The sequence below is a fragment of the Rhinatrema bivittatum genome, chromosome 18 (genome assembly GCF_901001135.1).
Source record: "Rhinatrema bivittatum chromosome 18, aRhiBiv1.1, whole genome shotgun sequence".
NCBI classification, from domain to species: Eukaryota; Metazoa; Chordata; class Amphibia; order Gymnophiona; family Rhinatrematidae; genus Rhinatrema; species Rhinatrema bivittatum.
The window spans coordinates 35,748,193-35,768,048 of NC_042632.1; the positions used below are offsets into that span (position 1 = coordinate 35,748,193).

The 19,856-nt window shown below is 48.0% G+C and overlaps 1 protein-coding gene across 2 annotated transcripts in view; it reads left to right on the forward strand.

Annotated features, from left to right (window-relative positions):
- LOC115079863 (nucleolar and coiled-body phosphoprotein 1-like) overlaps positions 1-18,239 on the forward strand; it is a 36,306-nt gene extending 18,067 nt beyond the window's left edge. For both annotated transcript variants that reach the window (XM_029583802.1, XM_029583803.1), the window contains 9 exons: positions 170-329; positions 2,073-2,218; positions 5,912-6,137; positions 6,398-6,507; positions 7,664-7,856; positions 8,813-9,367; positions 11,826-11,926; positions 13,971-14,019; positions 17,541-18,239. In XM_029583802.1, coding sequence (XP_029439662.1) covers positions 170-329; positions 2,073-2,218; positions 5,912-6,137; positions 6,398-6,507; positions 7,664-7,856; positions 8,813-9,367; positions 11,826-11,926; positions 13,971-13,997 — 1,518 coding nt within the window. In that variant the 3' untranslated portion in view covers positions 13,998-14,019; positions 17,541-18,239. The remainder of the gene's footprint in view (positions 1-169; positions 330-2,072; positions 2,219-5,911; positions 6,138-6,397; positions 6,508-7,663; positions 7,857-8,812; positions 9,368-11,825; positions 11,927-13,970; positions 14,020-17,540) is intronic.
- The last annotated feature ends 1,617 nt before the right edge of the window (positions 18,240-19,856 follow it).

The following is a 19,856-nucleotide window of genomic DNA, read 5'->3' on the forward strand; positions in this document are numbered from 1 at the left end:
CTCAGCCGGTACGGGCACTCGATTGCTCGCGAATTTGAGTATCGCTGCGGAGAGGCGAGGGAAGCCTTCTAAGAGGCACAGCTCAACCGTGGTTTGGGGGTTTGTTTTGTGTTTTCCCACTGCTTTGTTCTGAAAGCAGAGCCCTTTTTTTCTTTTTCTTTTCTCTAAGAAACCAAAATTGCCCACGGTTGCTGCTGGGAAGGCCGCGCCAGCCTTGAAAACTGCCGCCGCTCCTGCCCCAGCATGGAAGGCCCAGGCGCCCGCCAGCAGCAGTTCCTTGGACAGTAAGGAGGGCGGGAATGCAGCCCTGAGCAGAAAACCTGTAACAAGTAAGGAAATGCTTCTTATATGCTGACGTCCCCATCTTGTGGCCTGTTCTGCACTAATCAGGGATTCATCCACAGTGAAGCACAGTCTTGCACGAGCTGTGCAGTCGAGTGGTTGTGTGTGTGTGTGGGGGAATGGTTTTTTCTTTTTGTTTCAGCTTATGTTTAATTGCAATTGGTGTATTGCACAAGGCAGGTTACAGCTGAAGAGCTTTGCACACGGTGTGTAGTCGCACGTCTGGTTCTATTCCCTCAGTGTGTGTAAAAAAAAAAAATCTGCTTCTCAAAGGCAAAGAAGGAGTTTCTGCATGTGGAGGCGGTGAAATGAGTTATGTGACGGGAGAAGAGGGGTAGAATTAAGTAGGTGGTGGGGAGGAGGTGGAATAAGTATGCTGTGTGGGGACGAGGAGTGACAGTTTTATATCCAAGTCTGGTAATAAAGGCAACCTAAGCCTTACTAGGACGCGTTATCTCTCTGGATAGTCCTCGAGCCATTTGCAGTAGGGAGTAATTGACCTACATTCAGTCCAGTGTGACCGACCCTCCAAGAAAAGGTTAGCATGCATGCTAACGGCACGTTTCCTAGCGGGTAGCCAGATGGTCTCAGCGTGCCAGCAGATGGAGACTGAGTAAGGCTGTAAAGCTGACATCACAGTACTTGTACACCCCTGCTGTGACCTCAGCCCTCCAGTATTCTCCGTCTCCAGCAGATGGTGGATGTACCTCTCCCTATGGGGATTGTTGTACTTTTTGGCAGGAGAAATTCTACATTTCAGATTGGAGAAAATTGAGCCCCCACTCTCCCGCGGTGATACCTAACAGTCCCTCCCCCAGTTGAGAATTCCTGAGGTGATTTCCGAGATCGGTCGGAGGTGTGCCTTGGTCCGGCCACCGGTTCCTGGTGAGGAATTTGCTGCTTAGGCAGCGGGAAGCCGAGCGCGGCAGTGATGGCCAAAGCTCTCTCCCTCCTGCAGCCAGAGACAGTCTCTGTACTCAGCTGAACCTAGGTAAATAGTGGTGTGGGGTTTTTTTTTTTTAAGATTTACCTTCCGATTCAGAGCAATTAGAGGGAGTTTTGGTAGGACTCTTCCCCCCACCCACAGTGGCTTTTGAAGAAAATACTGAAGGGCTGAGGTCACTGCAGGGGTGTATCTAGGCTGACCTCAGCTTTGAAACCTGACTGTCTCCATCTAGTGGCAGGGGAGCATAAACCCCATTGGTCCTGAGTCTATCTGTCTACACTAAGGAAAATGAAATTATCCGGTAAGGAATTTCTCATTGATTACTGGCATTGGGAAGGCAGCACTGACCTAGTGGATATAAAAAAAAGCCTTGATAGGGTCATGTCCAGAGCCTTGGGTTTTCAGTCCTTGTGAGACCTCCCTGCTCGATGGAGATTCTCTGGCAAACGGCCCATACTCATGACAGGACTCCCAACTTTGCTTTCCTGTGCAATCACCGTCTCAGTCTAGGAAACTCCTCGGCTCCCAAGATAAGTTTGAAGTCCATTTTAAAAAAAAAAATGTTCCTGCCATTCATATCGCTGGTATATTTGCATTCAGCCAGGGGAGGTAGAAGCATTTATAAGGAGAAACCCCAGTGCCCTCCCCTCCTCCCTCAGTATCGAGTTGAGCTTGGCCATGGTGATGCTCTAGTACCCGTGTACTGCGAGGGGCTTTGCTCTCGCCTTTACTTCAGCGCACACAGCGGGTCATCCACTTTCTTTTCTTTTGTGACCTTCCTCAGGCCCAAAGGTCACCGGTGCAGCTCTGAAAAATGGCAAGAAAGCAGCTGCCCCGCTGGCATCCACCCAGAAAACCAAGAAAGCCGAAGACAGCAGCACGGATTCTAGCGACGAGTCGGACTCCGAGGAAGACGCGCAGTCCCAGCAGGCAAGTAGAGTGCAGGGCGCTCACACTTTTTAACTTTCTGCAGCACTCCTAGCTTCTGCTCCCTTGATACCCGAGGCATCTCGCACAGACCGCTTGCCTGTGTTTTTAGGCTAGTAAAAGCCATTCTGTGGAAGCCAGGGTACAGTTGCACAGGAAGCAGTCGAGAGAGCCCGGGGATTAAGAATGCCAGGACTCCCGTTCTCCCTTTTTCGAATGGCCCTTCTGGTTATTGCGTCCCACGGGATGCTCTGGCGCAGAAACCGATGGTACATCGGACCTTCGGGACCCGTCGAGTCTGCCCATTTTTCCTCTCCGCCGCATAACAGACTCCATTTGATCTCGGGCTTGATCCTCTCTCCTGCTGTAGCGGATCCTGTGTGCACCCTATGGCTTTTCTGTCTTCATCTGGGCGACAACTTGACTGAGTCGATAGCCCACGGTCGAGAAGAAGCCAGGATGAAGCGTTAGAAAGCTACAAGAGTGTGATTTATTTTAGCAAAAACATACAAATACAAGAGATGTGTACCATCTGGCACCCTGTCAGCACAGGCATCATTCTTTTGATTTCCTGATGTCTGTGATTTTAGGTAGTGCCATAAAACACTGCAGCACTATACAAGCTATTTTTGTTTTTAAAACTCCTTCAGGCTGTGAGAGATAACAAAGCAGCAGCATCTCCTGAAAACGGGTCATAAATTCTTGTTAAAACTTACTTTTTCTCTCGCTCACCAAAAAAAAAAAATTCATAACCCAGAAGTTGTTGGGGGGTTTTTTTTTGTTTTGTTTTTTTTAAGAGCAATTTTCAAAGCAATTTACGTGGACAAAAAGCATTAAGCTGTCTGAAAATTGACGTCTCGTCTACCGTAGAATGCTGCTCGTGCTTTGAGCCAGGTTTAGAGGTGGTGATCCCAGAGGAAGGGATTAGGTGAAGGGAAGGGAAGAGACGTGGCATTTTCAAATCTCTCTTGTACTTTCTCCCACACACAAATCAGGTGCACATGACCACGCGTACTTTTTTGTAGCTCTGGCAATTTTTAAAGGGAAAGGTTTTTGTTTTGTTTTTTTCCACATACTTGCAAAGCCCTCGGATACAAGAAAAATTGAGCAAACTCGGTGTCTATGTGAGCAGAACGAATATCACTCTTCACCCCTCTCCCTCCACCTTAATTTAAATATTGTTTGATTCTGCTTTATATTGCCCCAAAACGGACGAGAGACCTCGATACAACATGTGCCTAACCTTCCTGATTTCTCCAATTCCCAGTGCTTAGCTAAGAGAAAGGAAAGGGTTCCTGGCAGGGCCTGCAGTTGGGGAGCCACCTTGCTGCTTTCTCTGGATCTGCTCCGGGCGGCGGGCTGACGGATTTTCTGAGGAATCAGTTCTTAGAAAAAGCTGGAAGATGACGTCACGAGACGAGATGGCAGCATAATTCCGAGCCTTAGCTGTTCGTATCGCCACACGTCCTTTGTGACAGCCCGATTTATTAAATATAACGTGGCTTCGCAGAAAAAAAAGGACCTGATTTTTAAGCACTTCTCGTATGTAAAAACATCCCAGGAGCCAGAGGGACCCTGGAGACTTGGAGGAAGCTGCGGACATCGCATTGCCGGATATAGAAGAAGTGGGCGACGGAGATCATATCTCGGCAGTGTCGTGGGAGGAAGGATATAGCGATTGCATAGTGCTTATTCAGAAAACTTGCAGATTCTTTTTGGGTTAGAAAAAAGACAGCTGTGACTGAAGAACCCAAGGTGAAAATAGAAAGGGCACACAGATCACTTGGTTTTAAGCTGGAGAATAAGCCTCAAGACATTGTTTGTTTCCATCGTTTCTCTGTTGGACAGAGAGAGTGCTTATGGCGGTTAGAAAGCAGCTCTCATGGCTTTGGGAGTCACGTAGCATCTCTGTGTTTGCAGGGCTCTCTCCGGTTATGATCCGAAAGTGCATGGAGTTCAAGGAAACTACTGCGGTGCTCCGAAAGGAAGGTGTAAAGTACTGGTGGCTCTTAGAGAGGTCTTCCTGCAATTCATCACAATCTGCTTGAGATTTAACTACTCTGCATCATTTAGTGTCATCCGCAGATTTCATCACCTCACTTGTTGTACCCCTTTCCAGATCATTTATAAATATATTGAACAGTAAGGGTCCCAATACAGATCCCTGAGGCACTCCACTGCCCACTCCCTTCCACTGAGAAAATTGACTATTTAATCCTACTCTGTTTCCTGACTTTTAACCAGTTTGCAATCCATGAAAGGACATCGCCTCCTATCCCATGACTTTTTAGTTTTCTTAGAAGCCTCTCATGAGGGCCTTTGTCGAACGCCTTCTGAAAATCCAAATACACCATATCTAGTAGTTCACCTTTCTCCACATGTTTATTCATCCCTTCAAAGCAATGTACGAGATTTTGTGAGGCAAGACTTCCCTTGGGTAAATCCATGCTGGCTGTGTCCCATCAAACCATGTCTGTCTAAATGTTTTGTGATTTTTATTCTTTATAACAGTTTCCACGATTTTTCATGGCACTGAAGTCAGGCTCACCGGTCTATAGTTTCCCGAATCCCTTTTTAAATATCAGGGCTATATTGGCCATCTTCCAATCTTCAGGTAAAATGGATGATTTTGATGATAGGTTACAAATCAGTTGAAATAGGTTTGAGATTTGGTCCAGGTGATTTTATTACTCTTCAGTTTGTCAGTCTGGCCTACCTTGTCTTCCAGGTTCACTGTGATTTGGTTTAGTTCATCAGACTCATCACCCTTGAAAACCTTCTCTGGAATGGGTATCTCCCCAACATCCTCTTCAGTAAACACCGAAGCAAAGAATTTGTTTAGTCTTCCCTAAGTGCCCCTTTAACCTCTTGATCATCTGACAGTCCTGCCAACTCCCTTATGGACTTTCTGCTTCGGATATATTTACAGAAGTTTTTATGAGTTTTTGCCTGGCCAACTTCTTTTCAAATTCTCTCTTAGCCTGCCTTATCAGTGTCTTACATTTAACTTGCCAATGTTTATGCTTTATCCTTTTTTCTTCTGTTGGATCCTTCTTCCAATTTTTGAATGAAGATCTTTTGGCTAAAACAGCTTCTTTCACCTCCCCTTTTAACCATGCCGGTAATCGTTTTGCCTTCTTTCCACCTTTCTTAATGTGTGGAATACATATGGACTGTGCTTCTAGGATGGTATTTTTTAACAATGTTTACACCTATTGCACACTTCTTACCTTTGTAGCTGCTCCTTTCAGTTTTTTCCTAACAATTTTTCTCATTTTATCAAAGTTTCCCTTTTGAAAGTTTAGCACGAGAGCCTTGGATTTGCACACTGTTCCCCTTCCAGTCATTAATTCAAATTTGATCATATTATGATCACTATTGCCAAGCGGCCCCACCACCATTACCTCTCTCACCAAATCCTGTGCTCCACTGAGAATTAGATCTAAAATTACTCCCTCTCTCATCTGTTCCTGAAGCAATTGCTCCATAAAGCTGTCATTTATTATCTCTCTAGCATGTCCTGATGTTACATTTACCCAGTCAATGTTGGGGTAATTGAAGTCTCCCACTACTGCACTATTAATTTGGTTTGCTTCCCTAACTTCTCTTAGCATTTATAAGGTTCTGGGTTTCCAAAGCTCCTTGTAACCCATTTCCCTTCTTTTGTTTCTTTTTGCTCCCTTCTTCTGAAAGCAGAAGGCTGTAGCTGGTAAACCGGCGTTGCCTGCCGCAAAACAAATCCTAGCGAACTCCACTCCTGCGAAGGGCACGCCTGCCAAGAGCAAAGGGGCTACGCCAGCGCCAGCACCGATCAAGACGCCCGATGCCCTTGCACCGAGCTCTGAAAGCAGCAGCAGCAGCGACGACAGCGAAGACCAGGAGGCGGCACCGGCACCCAGACATGGGACCACCCCCAAGCCTGGTATGAGGTCTTGATACGGGGCACAGAATATCTTTTTTTTTAAATCGTGCTTGAGAAATGATTTTAACGCCTTTTGAAATATTCTGTTTCGTGTTTACCCTGTTCCAGGTGCTGAAGCATGTTTTTTGGTTCTGCTCATAATGGTTTATTTAAGATTGTTAGGGCTGTGTGACCTCCTGCGGTGTCTGTGCTGCTGGGGAGACTGGAAGCCCTTCCCCCCCTGTCCGGGATTTCACCGGAGCTCCTTGTTTCATTCCTAGGCACAGCCCAGAAGGGAGTGGGAGCTTCCGGTGTGACCAAGTCAGTCGAGAGAGAGACGGGCAGCTCTTCTGCTGAGGACTCGTGCGATTATGAGCTGGAGCCTTCACAGGTAACGCTGTCCATTTTATATCTTACAGCAGCCCAAAGGTACCAGGACACTCCCCGCCAGCTTGTCTGCATGACTTCTCTCCCACCCCTCACGTTGCACCTCTGGACTCCACGGGAAAAGTTCCCAAGCACCTCTGTGAGGCCTTAGAGACCCCTCCTTCGTCTCCGATACTACACCGGTTTGGGTGTCGCTCCTCCCCTGCTGGCAGCCCCTTTTAACCAACATAAAGAAATCAAAGGGAATAGGAGATGCAGAGAATGTCGGGCCCCCTCAGAGGTCCAGATAAGGCCTGCAAAGACCTTCCAGCTTTTGAAGCCCCCCCCCCTCCCCCGTCCACAATGAAAATGACATAGGAATGTGTTAGAATGGCCCCCCCGGGCCCCCTCTTTTGGCCCTGGAGGCTGTGATTACATGAAGGAAAATGAGGGCGATTTTCAGAAGTCGTTACCCGGGTAAAAGGGCTTTTGGAGCGTTGCCTGCCCCGTGTGAGGGTAAAGGTAGGCCACGTGGTTCACGACGCGTGGACCCTTACCCAGTTTATTTAGCTATTGTGGTGGGGTTAGGCCAAAGGAGGCAGCGCTGTGCAGATCTCTGCGGCTGCTTTTCCCCTTGGGCAGTTCTCAGTACCCCAGGACTTTGCACCCATCTACCTGCCCTGGTTTGAAAACTGCCCCAGAAATCTTTAGGCTGACGGTTTGTGGGTAAAACTGTCCGTGATCCGTTTAATCTCGGGTGACTGCCCGTGGTCCAGATTTACAGCCCTCAGGACTGTTCGCGTGAGACTCTCTCTCTGCATTTGCCTGGTCAGAGGGGGTCATAGGTGAGGAACGTGAACGTGTGAGGTCTGCAGCTTTCAGTACCCTGCAGTGGTTTTCAAAAGGGAACGCAGGCCTGTACTTCGTCCTCTGGAAATTATATACAGGGGAAATATCCACACATGCAGACCTGCGCATGTTGACTTCGGTGACCTAAACCTGCTTCTGATCTCTCCGTGGCTAAGACCCACATCCAGGGTGGTCAATTCTCAGGCGGCTATTTTTTTTTTTTTTTTAACAAGGGTCAATAGCCATTCACGTGGGCTTTTTAAAAATGGCTCTCCTGCAATATAATCTTTTTTTTTTTTTAATTCTTTTGTGTGCATTGTGACTCCTTTTAGTCTCTGCTGGCCGCCATCCCGCACTTTACAAAACCTTTCCCAGCTGCAAAACCCCGGACCCCAAAGCCGACGAAAGCAGCCAGCGCCACAAAGCCTCCCGGGAAAGTGAGCGGAGACGACAGCTCGGAGAGCGACAGCAGTGTTACAGACATAGAGGCCGTCAAACCAGCAAGCAGACTTGCCCCCAAATCAGGTCAGTGTTGGGTGGGGGGCGCTGGTGATGTGCTCTGTTGCTCTCTGAAACCCCCCAGTAGCCTAAGGACAGACAGATGGAAAACCTCACCCCTGCCATAATTCCCCAGCAGCTAGGAGCTGGGTTTTTTTTTCCCGTTTGCTGCACGCTCATGACAGAATAAAAACGTATCAGAAGTAGAGAGCTTGGCCCTTCCTGGGTAAGGCAGAAGGAGCTGAGAAATTGGTCCTCGCTCGTTCGGGGCCTCTGCTGGACATCCTGACCCCCCCCTAACTGCAGATCAGCTGCCCCTTCTGGGGGGTATTTGAATAGGAACCAATTGATAGGCTGTTAAAGCATCCCGGCCTGGTCTGAAAGCAGAAAAACAGCAAACCGTTCCACTGTGTAGATGTTGGGAGATTTCAGAAATTTAGAAAATTCTTTAAACTTTACAACATGGCTTTTTGGGTTAATTTGAGATTAGCGGTCCCTCCCCTCCAGTAAGATACCCGCAGAGAACATTTTGGTGTTGGGTTTCACAGCACCGGGGTCGTTGCTCACCCACGGAGCAGATCCCAGCGTGGGCAGCATCCTTAGCAGAAGGCTCTCCTCCTCCTTGTAGGTTTTAAAAGCTTAAGACCTATCAGCCTGAAGTCTTGCCTTGGCACCCAGAGGTGGCCGATTTCTGGTCCTCGACAGCCGCAAGCGGGCCTGGTTTTCAGGATATATCCGCCCTGAATATGCATGAGAGATTTGCATGCACTGCCCTGTTTTTTTTTTTGTGGCCCTTCAGGACCCGAGTTGGCGACCCCTGCCGTAGCAGAACCCGACTTCTTTCCTAGCTCTGCCTGAGTTGCAGAGCGCCTGACGTTGGCGCTCCTTTTATATGGGAAGTGGGGAGGTAAATCTTGCCCTTACGCTGTGCCTGATATTGTTTTGGTGCTCACTGACCCCCTCTTCTAATGATGTTTCCCCAGGGTCCGCGTCGTCGCAGGAGGGAAAGGTTGCGGCGCAGCTGATTCAGGCCTCCCCAGGGAAGCCGAAACCCAAGAAGGGGTCTGCTGGGAAGAAGGCCGAGGGTGAAAACTCGCTGGCAAGCAAAGCCACGGGGAAGAAAGGGACGGCCTGCAAAACCAAGCCTGGAAAGGGCGACCCGCTGACCCTGCAGCTTCCTGGTGGCGCCAAGGGGACCGTGGCAGCGAAGTCCCCGCACGCCCTGCTGTCCCTGCCGGAGTCGGAGAGCGACAGCTCGGAGAGCGACAGCGATGACGAGGCCACGACTGCAGCCAAGGTCAAGGCGCCGGGAGCCAGAGGGGCAGGTGACTCCGCCTCCGAGGAGGAAGAAGAGGAAAGGAAGAGGAAGATCCCAGCAGCCAAAGTGGCAAAAGGAACAGAAACTCCTAAAACCCAAGGCCAGGGGGAGAGAGAGAGCAAGAAAAAGAAATCTGCCAAGAAACTGAAGCTGGCGAGCGGGGATGCCAGCACGGACACCAAGAAGAAATCTGACAAGAAGAAGAAGAAATTGGAGAAAAGTGAGTGAGTTCTCCTGTGCTGCCGAATCTCAGCACGGGGGTAAGGTTAGGGAAGGGAGAGAAGGAGCAGCGCAGGCTTCGCTGGGCATCGCTCTGTCTCAGGCATGGGCTGTGGGTGACGGTCCCGATCAGTGACCCTGGCGAGGGTCTGTCTCCCACAGCTCCTCCTCTGTCCCGATCAGTGACCCTGGTGAGGGTCTGTCTCCCACAGCTCCTCCTCTGTCCCGATCAATGACCCTGGTGAGGGTCTGTCTCCCACAGCTCCTCCTCTGTCCCGATCAATGACCCTGGCGAGGGTCTGTCTCCCACAGCTCCTCCTCTGTCCCGATCAATGACCCTGGCGAGGGTCTGTCTCCCACAGCTCCTCCTCTGTCCCGATCAATGACCCTGGTGAGGGTCTGTCTCCCCCTCTGTCTCCCGCAGCTCCCCCTCTGTCTCCCGCAGCTCCTCCTCTGTCTCCCACAGCTCCTCCTCTGTCCCGATCAATGACCCTGGTGAGGGTCTGTCTCCCCCTCTGTCTCCCGCAGCTCCTCCTCTGTCTCCCGCAGCTCCTCCTCTGTCTCCCACAGCTCCTCCTCTGTCCCGATCAGTGACCCTGGCGTGGGTCTGTCTCCCCCTCTGTCTCCCGCAGCTCCTCCTCTGTCTCCCACAGCTCCTCCTCTGTCCTGATCAGAGACCCTGGTGAGGGCCTGTCTCCCACTGAGGTGACTGCACTGCCAGTCCTTGACCTGTATGATAGTTTTTGTTGCTCAAAGGGAAGCAGTGAATGAAAGAGTGAAGGAAGCCGAAGAATAAAACATCAAATAGGAGTAGAAGGTGGTATTTTTGCTTGGTTGAGATTTAATACTTAGTATACTGCTATTCCCATCAGACATTAAAATAATAAAACAATACATTCAGTAATTCAAAAGATACATAACTACAAATGAACAGTACTAATAAAGTACAGAATAATATAGTAACAAAATCAAATAACATACAAGTGTCTTTTTCAAGATTGGACAGTTTTTCAACCTTTGTTCGCACGCTCGCCCTGGTAAGGTATAACAAGGGACACTGTTATGGGCTCTTTTCTGTAATGATATAACACTGTAAACGTTTTCAGACAGGCTCAGCCAATTTATTGTAGAATATTTAACAGCAATACCTTGTTATAACTTGCCAGTAAAAATGGCCATCAGTAATAAATAAAAAAATCACATCTGACATTGAAATGAATTAAACAATGAAATGGTTAAAAATTAGTCAGGAATAGACCAATAATTAATGAAAACCATGTGAGTTACTGGTAAAGGGGATGGTACTTGAACATCCTATGAATGAATTCTGCCTCTCTTAGTTGATAGTGGAACAGTAGATTGAGCTCAGATGGAAGCAATGACTTGAGCGGCTCATATAGAATAAATAACTTTGAGGTACCCTGGGCAGCCCCTGTGCAGACATCTGAATGGTGAGCTTGCAGCGGGGTAGCCAGGCTGACTTTATTTCAGCAGGGCCCACGGTGAGCGTGAGTGCTTTGAAGTATCGCACCGTGGCATTTATACAGAGGCCAGATGATGTTTTCTGGGGGGGGGGGGGGGGGGTTTCTATTCTCCATTAATTTTCCGATCATTCCCAACATCGTCTTGCTTCTTCTGACCGCCATCATGCACCAAGCCAAGGGTTTTAATGTCTTGTCCCCAAGGTCCTTTTCGTGGGTAACGACTCCCAGCTTCGTGTACCTGTAGTTGGGATTATTTTTCCCTACGCGCATCGCTTTGCGCTTTTCCACACTAAATTTAATCTGCAGTTCAGTTGACGACTACTTCCCCCGCCCCCTCCCCCTTCCTTGTGAAACCTCAGGGATTTGAAAGGAAAGAAGGGGTCAGAGAACTGGAGCCTTAAAGGGACAGGATGTTTCTAATTGTATTTATTTAGTGCCTTTTTTTTTTTCCTTTAACAAAAACCACTCACGTATTCTCTATGTACACGCTTTCTACTGAACTGTTTAATCTACAGGTGAGTCACATCTGTATACAAACCGGAAACCAACAGAATGTTCTTCTAGAAAAGACGTGGATCCAGGCCAACATTGAGAAAAATGGCATTTTCATATTAAATCAGGGTGGGGGGAGGGGAGAAAGCCCTCTTGGGAATTGCTCTGCAGTTTTTTTTTCTTTCTGGCTGCCAGACCCACCCAGTGGACGTGAGCTGGCTCAGGCAGGACTCTCATAGGGTGGAGAGTCGTTAGGGAAATGGTTCTCATCGGCATTTTGCAAATGAAGGGGCACGTCTGGGACTTCATAATCTCAGCAGGCAGGTTTGGAGGCCCTGGTGGGGGGGGGGGGTCAGATCTCTGAAGCCTCCAGCCTGAGATGGGAGGGGGGCTGGGAATTGCCATCACCCGCTGCTCCCGTTGGTGCGAGCCACTTTTAAGCTTTTTTTTTTCACATTCTCTCTCCACCTCTCTCACCACTAGAAAAGAAGAAAAAAGACAAGAAAAAGAAAGGAAAGAAAACACCTTCTCAGCTTCCTGTCAACGCTGAGGGGTCCAGTCCCTGCCTCAAGCAGAAGAGAAAGGTAGAAGAAGCTATTGGCACTCGTGCGAGCGCACACACACAGCGCCTGGCGTTTCGTGGGCCCCTTTCTCTGTCTCTTGAATTTAGCCTTTTCCTCTCACTGCCTTGGTTTTCAGTGACTGTAGAGGGGAGCACAGCTCGGGGGCTTTGGGGATCTGTAAGGCTGACGACAGGTTTAGGTGCCGCATGGAAGTCTAAGAAGTCGAGACCTAGCGGTTAGAGCGGGGCCCAGGCTAATCCGGACCTCGGGTGTTGCAAGCTTTCAGAATATTCACACAGAATATGCATGAGGTAAAAATTGCGTGCATGGTGCATGCAAATAGATCTCATGCATATTAAGTGGATATCCTGAAAACCAGGCCGTGAGGACCAGAGTTTCCTAGCCTTGCTTGTGAGCTGAGGACCAGGGGAAGCCAGAGGTTAAATCCTGCTTTTTCCCACAGTTGCTTGTGACCTTGGGCAAGTCACTTTGAGTGAGTAATGGACTGGTTAGCTGGATATCTTGACACACAACGCTCAGTGGGACAAGTCTCCCACTATATATACTTTCGCTAAAGTTATCTGGGTTAATGTTACACGGATAACCTTTTTTATACCCATCCAGCTATGTCTGAATAATAACTAGGGGCCTTCATTTTCAGTTTTTATTTTATTTTTCCTGGGAAAGTCAATGTTGGAGCGCACACAATTCATGGAAAAATGGCCTCTCCGCCGATTTTTTTTTTTTCTTCTGCAGATTATAACAGAATAAAACAAAAAAAAATCAATGAAAAATAACTACCGTTGGAATTCACAGGAAAGGTAAAATAACTGAAAACAAAGGTCTCGAAGTATAACCAGTTAGGTTTAAAGATATCTGCCAGCCCAGAAAGGTTGGTTTGTTTTAGGAGTGCTCTGACGCAGTGGTAAAGTTCAGCTGAATAACGTACCCAGGTAACTGAGTATCAGCATTATCTGCGCCCTGGAATGCCCCGGACTTATCCAGCTAAACTTCTCACTGGCTTCCTGACCTAGCCAGATAACTCAGCAGTGGTCGCACAGTCAGGGGTTTGTGGGGCCAGGCACCAACCTAACCAGACAAACACCCCCCCCCCCCCCCTCTGAATATGGACCTCTATTTCCTGCTGCGTTAGATACCTGCTTGGATTGTAAGTTTTTAGGGGAAGGGACTTTATTGTGCCTGAATGCAAATATTGTACAACGCCTTCAGCAGCATTTGGGAAAGGCAGGTAAAAAATCCAGAAACTATCCCACCAATCCATCGCTCTTGGCGACTCACAATAAAGCGTAGATAAATTGAAACAGATCTGCCAATATAAAATTCAAAATATAACGCATCAGAGATTAAAAGCAAGGAATCTCCAAATTAAATTATTCATAAACCCTGCCGTGGTCCGGGCAGCCGTTCACCTGTTGCTGTAGAACAGTGGTCGGTACACAAGACTATTTTGATGGCTGAAAAACCCCTTGGTGCCATTTGTCCTCCACCCCTTGCGGAAGCGCCAGTCTCTCATGCTTTCATGCTGGATGTCCTGGGATTCCTGGTGGGTGCTGCAGGAGGTCACTCCTGGGATTGCATCAAATCCAGCTGGGATTTGATGCTGTGAACTTTCATTCTCGGTTACCTGTGGATATTTTTTTCCTAATTTTATACTCCCTCCCGAATACTTTAGGTCCAGTCGTTGCGGTGACAGTCTTCAGCCAAGAGCTGGGCAGGAGGGTCCTTGCAGAACTCTGCACTCATGAGCCCTAAATCCAGCCACTAGGTGTCATCTTTGTGCAATGGCTATAACTTCCTCTCCCTAGAGGCTGTGAATATTTGGCCAATCCCAGGGAGTAGCAGACCTGAGCAGGGATCGAACCCAGGTCCCTCTTTATGGCGGTACCCAGCACTGCCACGGAGCCACCAAGCTAACTTCTGGCTGCTTAGTTTTGGTCAGTGGAGGCTGGGTAGTCTGTGTAGAGGATAGCAGCGTATGCCTCTCGTACTCTAAGACACTGAGCATTGGACTCTGTTTTCACATGCTATTTTTTTTTTTTCCTAGAAAAAGAAAACCGAGAAGGTTGACTGATGGCTTTAGGAGGAGGAAGAAGGTAAGAGAAGCCTCCCAGCCACCTCTAGCTTGTCCTTTGATTTACAGGCAGGAGTCAACTTTCACATTAAAAATCAATCAGCCTTGATTCTAAAACACGGGATTGCCCCTGGCCTTATCAAGAGTTTAATTATCCCGTTGCAGGTCACTACCAAATTAATAGCAAATATACCAATAAATTTAAAGGACTCTTATTTACACATTCATACTCCCTTAGCAACCTAAACTTAACTAAGAACTCAACAAAATTAAGATGAAGACAGCAATCCAGCAGCAAGAGGTGGGCCTTCCAGTCTTCTGCATTGAATGTCAAACATGTCTGATTTTTTTTTTTTTATTCACCTGTGAGAGGTTGTATTTGTGTACCCAGTGCAAAGAGCTCCTGGTTCTGAGAACAAGACTAGAGTGGCAGACCTGGGGGAGCTGAGGCAGAGATATAGATATATAGAGGAGACCTTCAGGGACATAGTAGCCAAGCCCCAATGTCAGTCTGGCAAACCTGGTGCTGCCTTGGAGGAGGAAGGTCTCATGATCGGAGAGCATCAACCTGGTGCAGCAGGAAGTGATCCTGTAGCAAGGACCTGCTTTCCAGGTGATGCATTGTCCTCTCACATTGAGCACAAGTCTCCCAGGGCTACTTCCCAGGAGGGAAGGGTTAGGTCGGCCGTCATAGTTGGTGATTCGATTATTAGGAATGTAGATAGCTGGGTGGCTGGTGGACGTGAGGACCGCCTGGTAACATGCCCACCTGGTGCGAAGGTGGCGGACCTCACGCGTCACCTAGATAGGATTTTAGACAGTGTTGGGGAGGAGCCGGCTGTCATGGTACATGTGGGCACCAATGACATAGGAAAATGTGGGAGGGAGGTTCTGGAAGCCAAATTTAGGCTCTTAGGTAGAAAGATTAAATCCAGAACCTCCAGGGTAGCATTCTCTGAAATGCTCCCTGTTCCACGCGCAGGTCACCAGAGGCAGGCAGAGCCCCGGAGTCTCAATGCGTGGATGAGATGATGGTGCAAGGAAGAGGGATTCAGTTTTGTTAGGAACTGCGGAACCTTTTGGGGAAGGGGGAGTCTCTTCCGAAGGGATGGGCTCCACCTTAACCAGGGTGGAACCAGACTGCTGGTGCTAACCTTTAAAAAGGAGATAGAGCAGCTTTTAAACTAGAACAAAGGGGAAAGCTGACAGTCGCTCAGCAGCACAGAGGGGAGGTATCTTTGAAGGATACTAATAAAGTAGGCGTTAGGGCATCCCAACAGAGGTTGTAATATAAGCACACAGACTACTTTTGCTTTTAAGTCAAGAATCACCTGAGCCAAAGAATTCCAAATTATCCCTGTCAGCTGAAAAGCAGAATGCTAATATAAACCAAAAAACCCCACACTTAGACTTCTAGCATTGGCATACAGACATTTCAAAGAAGGTGGGAGAGTTGGTGTATAGCAGTGAATGATGACATAGCCAGTTGGCATCTGAGGGACCTGGTGGAAGGAGGACACCCAATGGGACAGTGCTATACCGGGGTACAAAATATATCGCAATGATAGGGAGGAGCAACTACCTATGGGGCTGGAGACGTGCACAGATCCCAGCACCTTGTAAGTTAAGAAAAAAAAAAAAAAATAATGCATGCATCCCTGAGGGGTTTAAGGGGGCTGGAGTGACGGGACGAGTGCAGGCTGAAGAACCAAGGCAGTTTGGAGGACCTTGATTTAGATGGCGAGGTGGTGGACCAACTGGTGTGGACGTGCACTTGTTATAAAATTCCCCCACGCACGCAGCTCAAATCCAGTGCACACCTACTTCCAAAATTCGGTGCGCACCTAGGCTATTTTATAATATGCACTCATTATAAAATTGGTGCGTGTCTGGGCACGCGCTGACGTACATGTGCACCAGTTTCAACGTTGCCATATTTAGTGGGATTGATTTTCATTCCCCTTCAGGTGTATTTTCGGCATTGCCCCAAAAACGTTTACCAGCGTAATTTTAACGGAAGATAAACTTAAACGGGTTCTGTGGTGCGCATGCTATAGCTGACTTGGGAGGGCAGAGTTCTGCGGGCAGGGGCTGGGCGAGTTCAGAGAATAAAGAGTGGAGATCGAAGATTCAAATCTATGCCGGATCTTGCGTACACTAAAAGCAAAGGCAAAATGTAAGTACCTGTGGCGGCTTTCCCAAGGGAAAGGTACTACAAGCATAGTTTCCCTCTGCAATTTGGTGCAAATTCCAGGGTAGAAAAAGAACACAGACTTTGCACCAATGGTGGCAGTTTGATATTTGATTTACTCTGGAATTAAAGAAGGTGTCCTAGATCTTTGACGTTTTTGGTTTTTTTTTATAATTAAGCTTGGAGAAATTTCACCCCCTTCCTAAAACGCTATGAAATAATATAACATGCAGAGCCTCAGAAGCAGGTCTTAGCGGATCGGTAGGCGGAATAAATCAAGCAGACAGCAGAACTGACTGGGTCTGATATCTCAGTCTAGCTCAGTCTGTTGTCCCGTGTCCCCCCCCCCCCACGGAGGAGGCCTGCCTCCTACCACGGGGCTTCCACAGCAGCTGAACGGATCCCACCCGGTGGTGGCCTTGCCAAATTGAAGACGCAGCCTGCTGGGGAGTGATCCTGCCCTTGGGCGTATTCTCTCTTACACTTTGTGCTGTAAGCGTAATATATAACCTGTTTGGAAGTGACGCCCGTTGTTCCACTGGTAGAAAAGCCCGTCCTTGAATGAGTGAAAAAGTAAATGACAGGGAATCGATGCAGTCGTGTCCCTCTTCCCCATAGAGAGCGTCATCTGGGGCCCCCAGCCTCGAATATCATGGCCTGAAGTTTGCGAGGGGGTGGTGGGGGGGGGGGGGGGAGCTGAGTGGATGAGAGGGGGGTGGATGTGTGTTGGCGGCAGCAGCATTGTAGTCTCCATGGGCGACTGGTGAAGCAGACATGACCAGCACTGTACGTCCTTTTCATTTAGGTGGAAGGGAGAGGAGATGCTGCCATCTTGTAAAATTTCAGTAGGTGCTTTACACTGAGTTAATACTTCTTCTTTTTTTTTTTTCAACTCCACTGCTAACATGGTACTTAAAATCTGCCCACCTGTCTGCTGCTGGGCCTATTAGGGTGAAATGAATGGGGTAGGCTTGGGAGGTTGACCATTAGTCTGGCATATGCCCTCTGGAAAATTATCTTGACTTGATAAGTGATGTCAAAAGTTGAAAACCAGCTCCAAGCCTCTGTAAGACTTATCCTCCCTTGTTACGTTTTGTAGGTGTTTTTATAAGACAGATGGGGGGGGGGGTGTGTGATTTGGAAGTGAGGGGGCAGTGGTAGGGGGAAAAGCTCTGTTTTCCATGGCACTCTGTATGGGCCAGCCCCCCGCACAGTGGAACTATAGTCCCGGTAGGGAAGATGTCACCCATTTAAGCATTTTGAGTGGCTGAATGCCATCTTTGCCCTTTCTCTGCAGCCCCCATCCCCAGGCTTTATAATCTGTTTATAGTCTGATGTGCTTTTTCCCACAGGGGTAGGAGGCCAGCGCTGCCATGATTGAGGAGGAGGCACACGGGGGATCATCTACGCTTAACCTAAACACATGCACGGAGGCGGAGAAGGAATAACGAGCCACACTATTGCTTTTCATGTGAAAACCAGCCCCTTGTTTCTTTTTTCTGGTGTTTTGTTTTTTTTTCTTCAATGATGGGGATTATATAAACAGAAACTCTCCTGGCTTTTAATTTTACTTTCTCCTAACTCTTGCTTAGTGGCCCAATTTCTGAACTTTTCAGTTTTTTCCTTCACCAATTCCGTGGAAGGTGGAAGTGGTTTGGAAGCGGCCATGGGCGGTGCTGTACAAATCTGCAACGGACTTGCTCTACCACAGCAGAGAACTTTAATTATACTAACAACTTACCTCTCTACAACTTAGAAGTACAATGATTTAAAACAAAAAATGGATAAATCTTATCTAAACATATATATATATATATTTGTAAGAGACTTCCTATATGTTCACTTTGGGTTATGAAGGAAGCAGTAGTGGGATTTTTATTTTTAAATTAGAATGATGGAATTGTTTTTAAAATCAGTAGAAGTTAAGTTGCTGTTCTGATTCACGCTTGCTGGTCTGCATAACCTTTTAGCTTTGTTACTCTGCTGTACATGGGAGGCCTGTCAATGTGTTCTATTTTCTTTGAACCGATAAAAAGTTTTTCATAAAAAGATGGAGAATGTGAACCTGTGTTAGCTTTTGAGTAGGAAAAAGAGACACTTCCTGTTGCAGGAGTGGGGGGGGGGGTCCAGAGGCGGCCCATTTGCTCACGTGTAACGGGCGTTCGCTGTGGCTTATCCGGGGACCGATCGGCACCACCCTCTTCGGCTGTAGAGAGGAAGGAGTCTGGGGCGGTGGCGTCTGTGCCTGTTCATGAAGATCTCCCCGAGGCCTGCGACAGCTTCCCCCATCTCCGGGTGGTCAGATTATCACCCACGGGCGTGACCGCTCCAAGGAGGAAACAAAAGTTGCGGACCTGTGGCCGCCTTCATAGAGGGCAGTAGGTGTCGTTGGATGGCCGGAGATGGAAAAGCTCTCTAGGTCTTTCTGAGCACGGGTGGACTTACTTTATAGTAAGCTGCCCATGTCCACAGTCTATAAACCTTTGGTTTTCATGCCCTGCCCTTAAACGTTCGTCTGTCTTAAAGAGAGTGTAAGCTCCACCCATGAGGGACTGTCTTGAGTGTTTCTGGACAGGGCTTGTTGCACCATATAAATATTTACTGGGAGTCGGAGTGTGTCTAAAACTTTAAGGGAGTGAATTGTTTTCCTCCGGACTTGATGGTGCGATCCCCTGAGTTTTTGTTCTTTTTTTTTAAGCCAATTGCCTGTTCGGTGCCTGCTTTCTTGAAAGGGGTGATCGCAAGCCCGGGCACTAGTGAAGCACACTGCAGTGGACACGCAGGTTTAGTTTCTCCTTGTCTGAAGGTGGGGAACACGTGCTGATGCTAAATCGAGGCATTGCAAAGTTCAGCCTCTCATGCGATTTTTCCCTTACTCGTTCTGTGCTATCACGGATGATGCCTGAGCTGCAACTGAATTCGTGGAGAGAAAAACCTGATAAAAAGGGAATGGGGAAGGCTGACACAGCTTCGAGTTACTTTTATGTTGGACTCGAGGCTGCTCTCATTGCAGGGATGATCATAGTACAAGGGGCTGCTTGCATTCAGGGCAGGGGGTGTCACCTTTGACTCACTCCTCCTCCTGCCCCTGCAGCACTGCCAGCCCCAGCTGATTCAGGGAGTAGAAGAGGGGGGTAGGCCATGATTAAGAGGGGTGGGCACTGTACTAGCACCCACCCTGCCTATCCTCATTCCATGTAGCTCTTTTATGGCAACGGCTTTGATTTCCAGCAGGATTGTATCTTCTTCTGCCTTTTCACTTTTTCTTTGCCCTAGCTCTCTCTGCTTCCTCTCTCTGGTTATGGCAGCTTCTTTATACAAGATTCACAGTGCTAACTAACTTTATTGGCATGACAATTTTACATGCGTTGCCAGAGTAATAGATTCAGGTGGATTTGAATTTTTTTCCTCTTAACTTTTTTTTTATTTTAAAGGTTTATAGGAAGTACAGCCTGAGGGCCCTGTCTTGAATTTTGATGCTGGTCTGTATTAGCCCTCGTCCGGTTTTATTTCTGCTCTGGTGGCAGGATATCATAGACGGTGCTGCTGTAGCTGCTTTTCCTCCCAGGCATATAAAGATTTTTGTCTTGCACGTTCGGTTGTGGGAAGCCTGATTTTTCTGTCAGTGTTGGGAACTTGCATCCTGAAGAGCAGTTATATAAAATGGC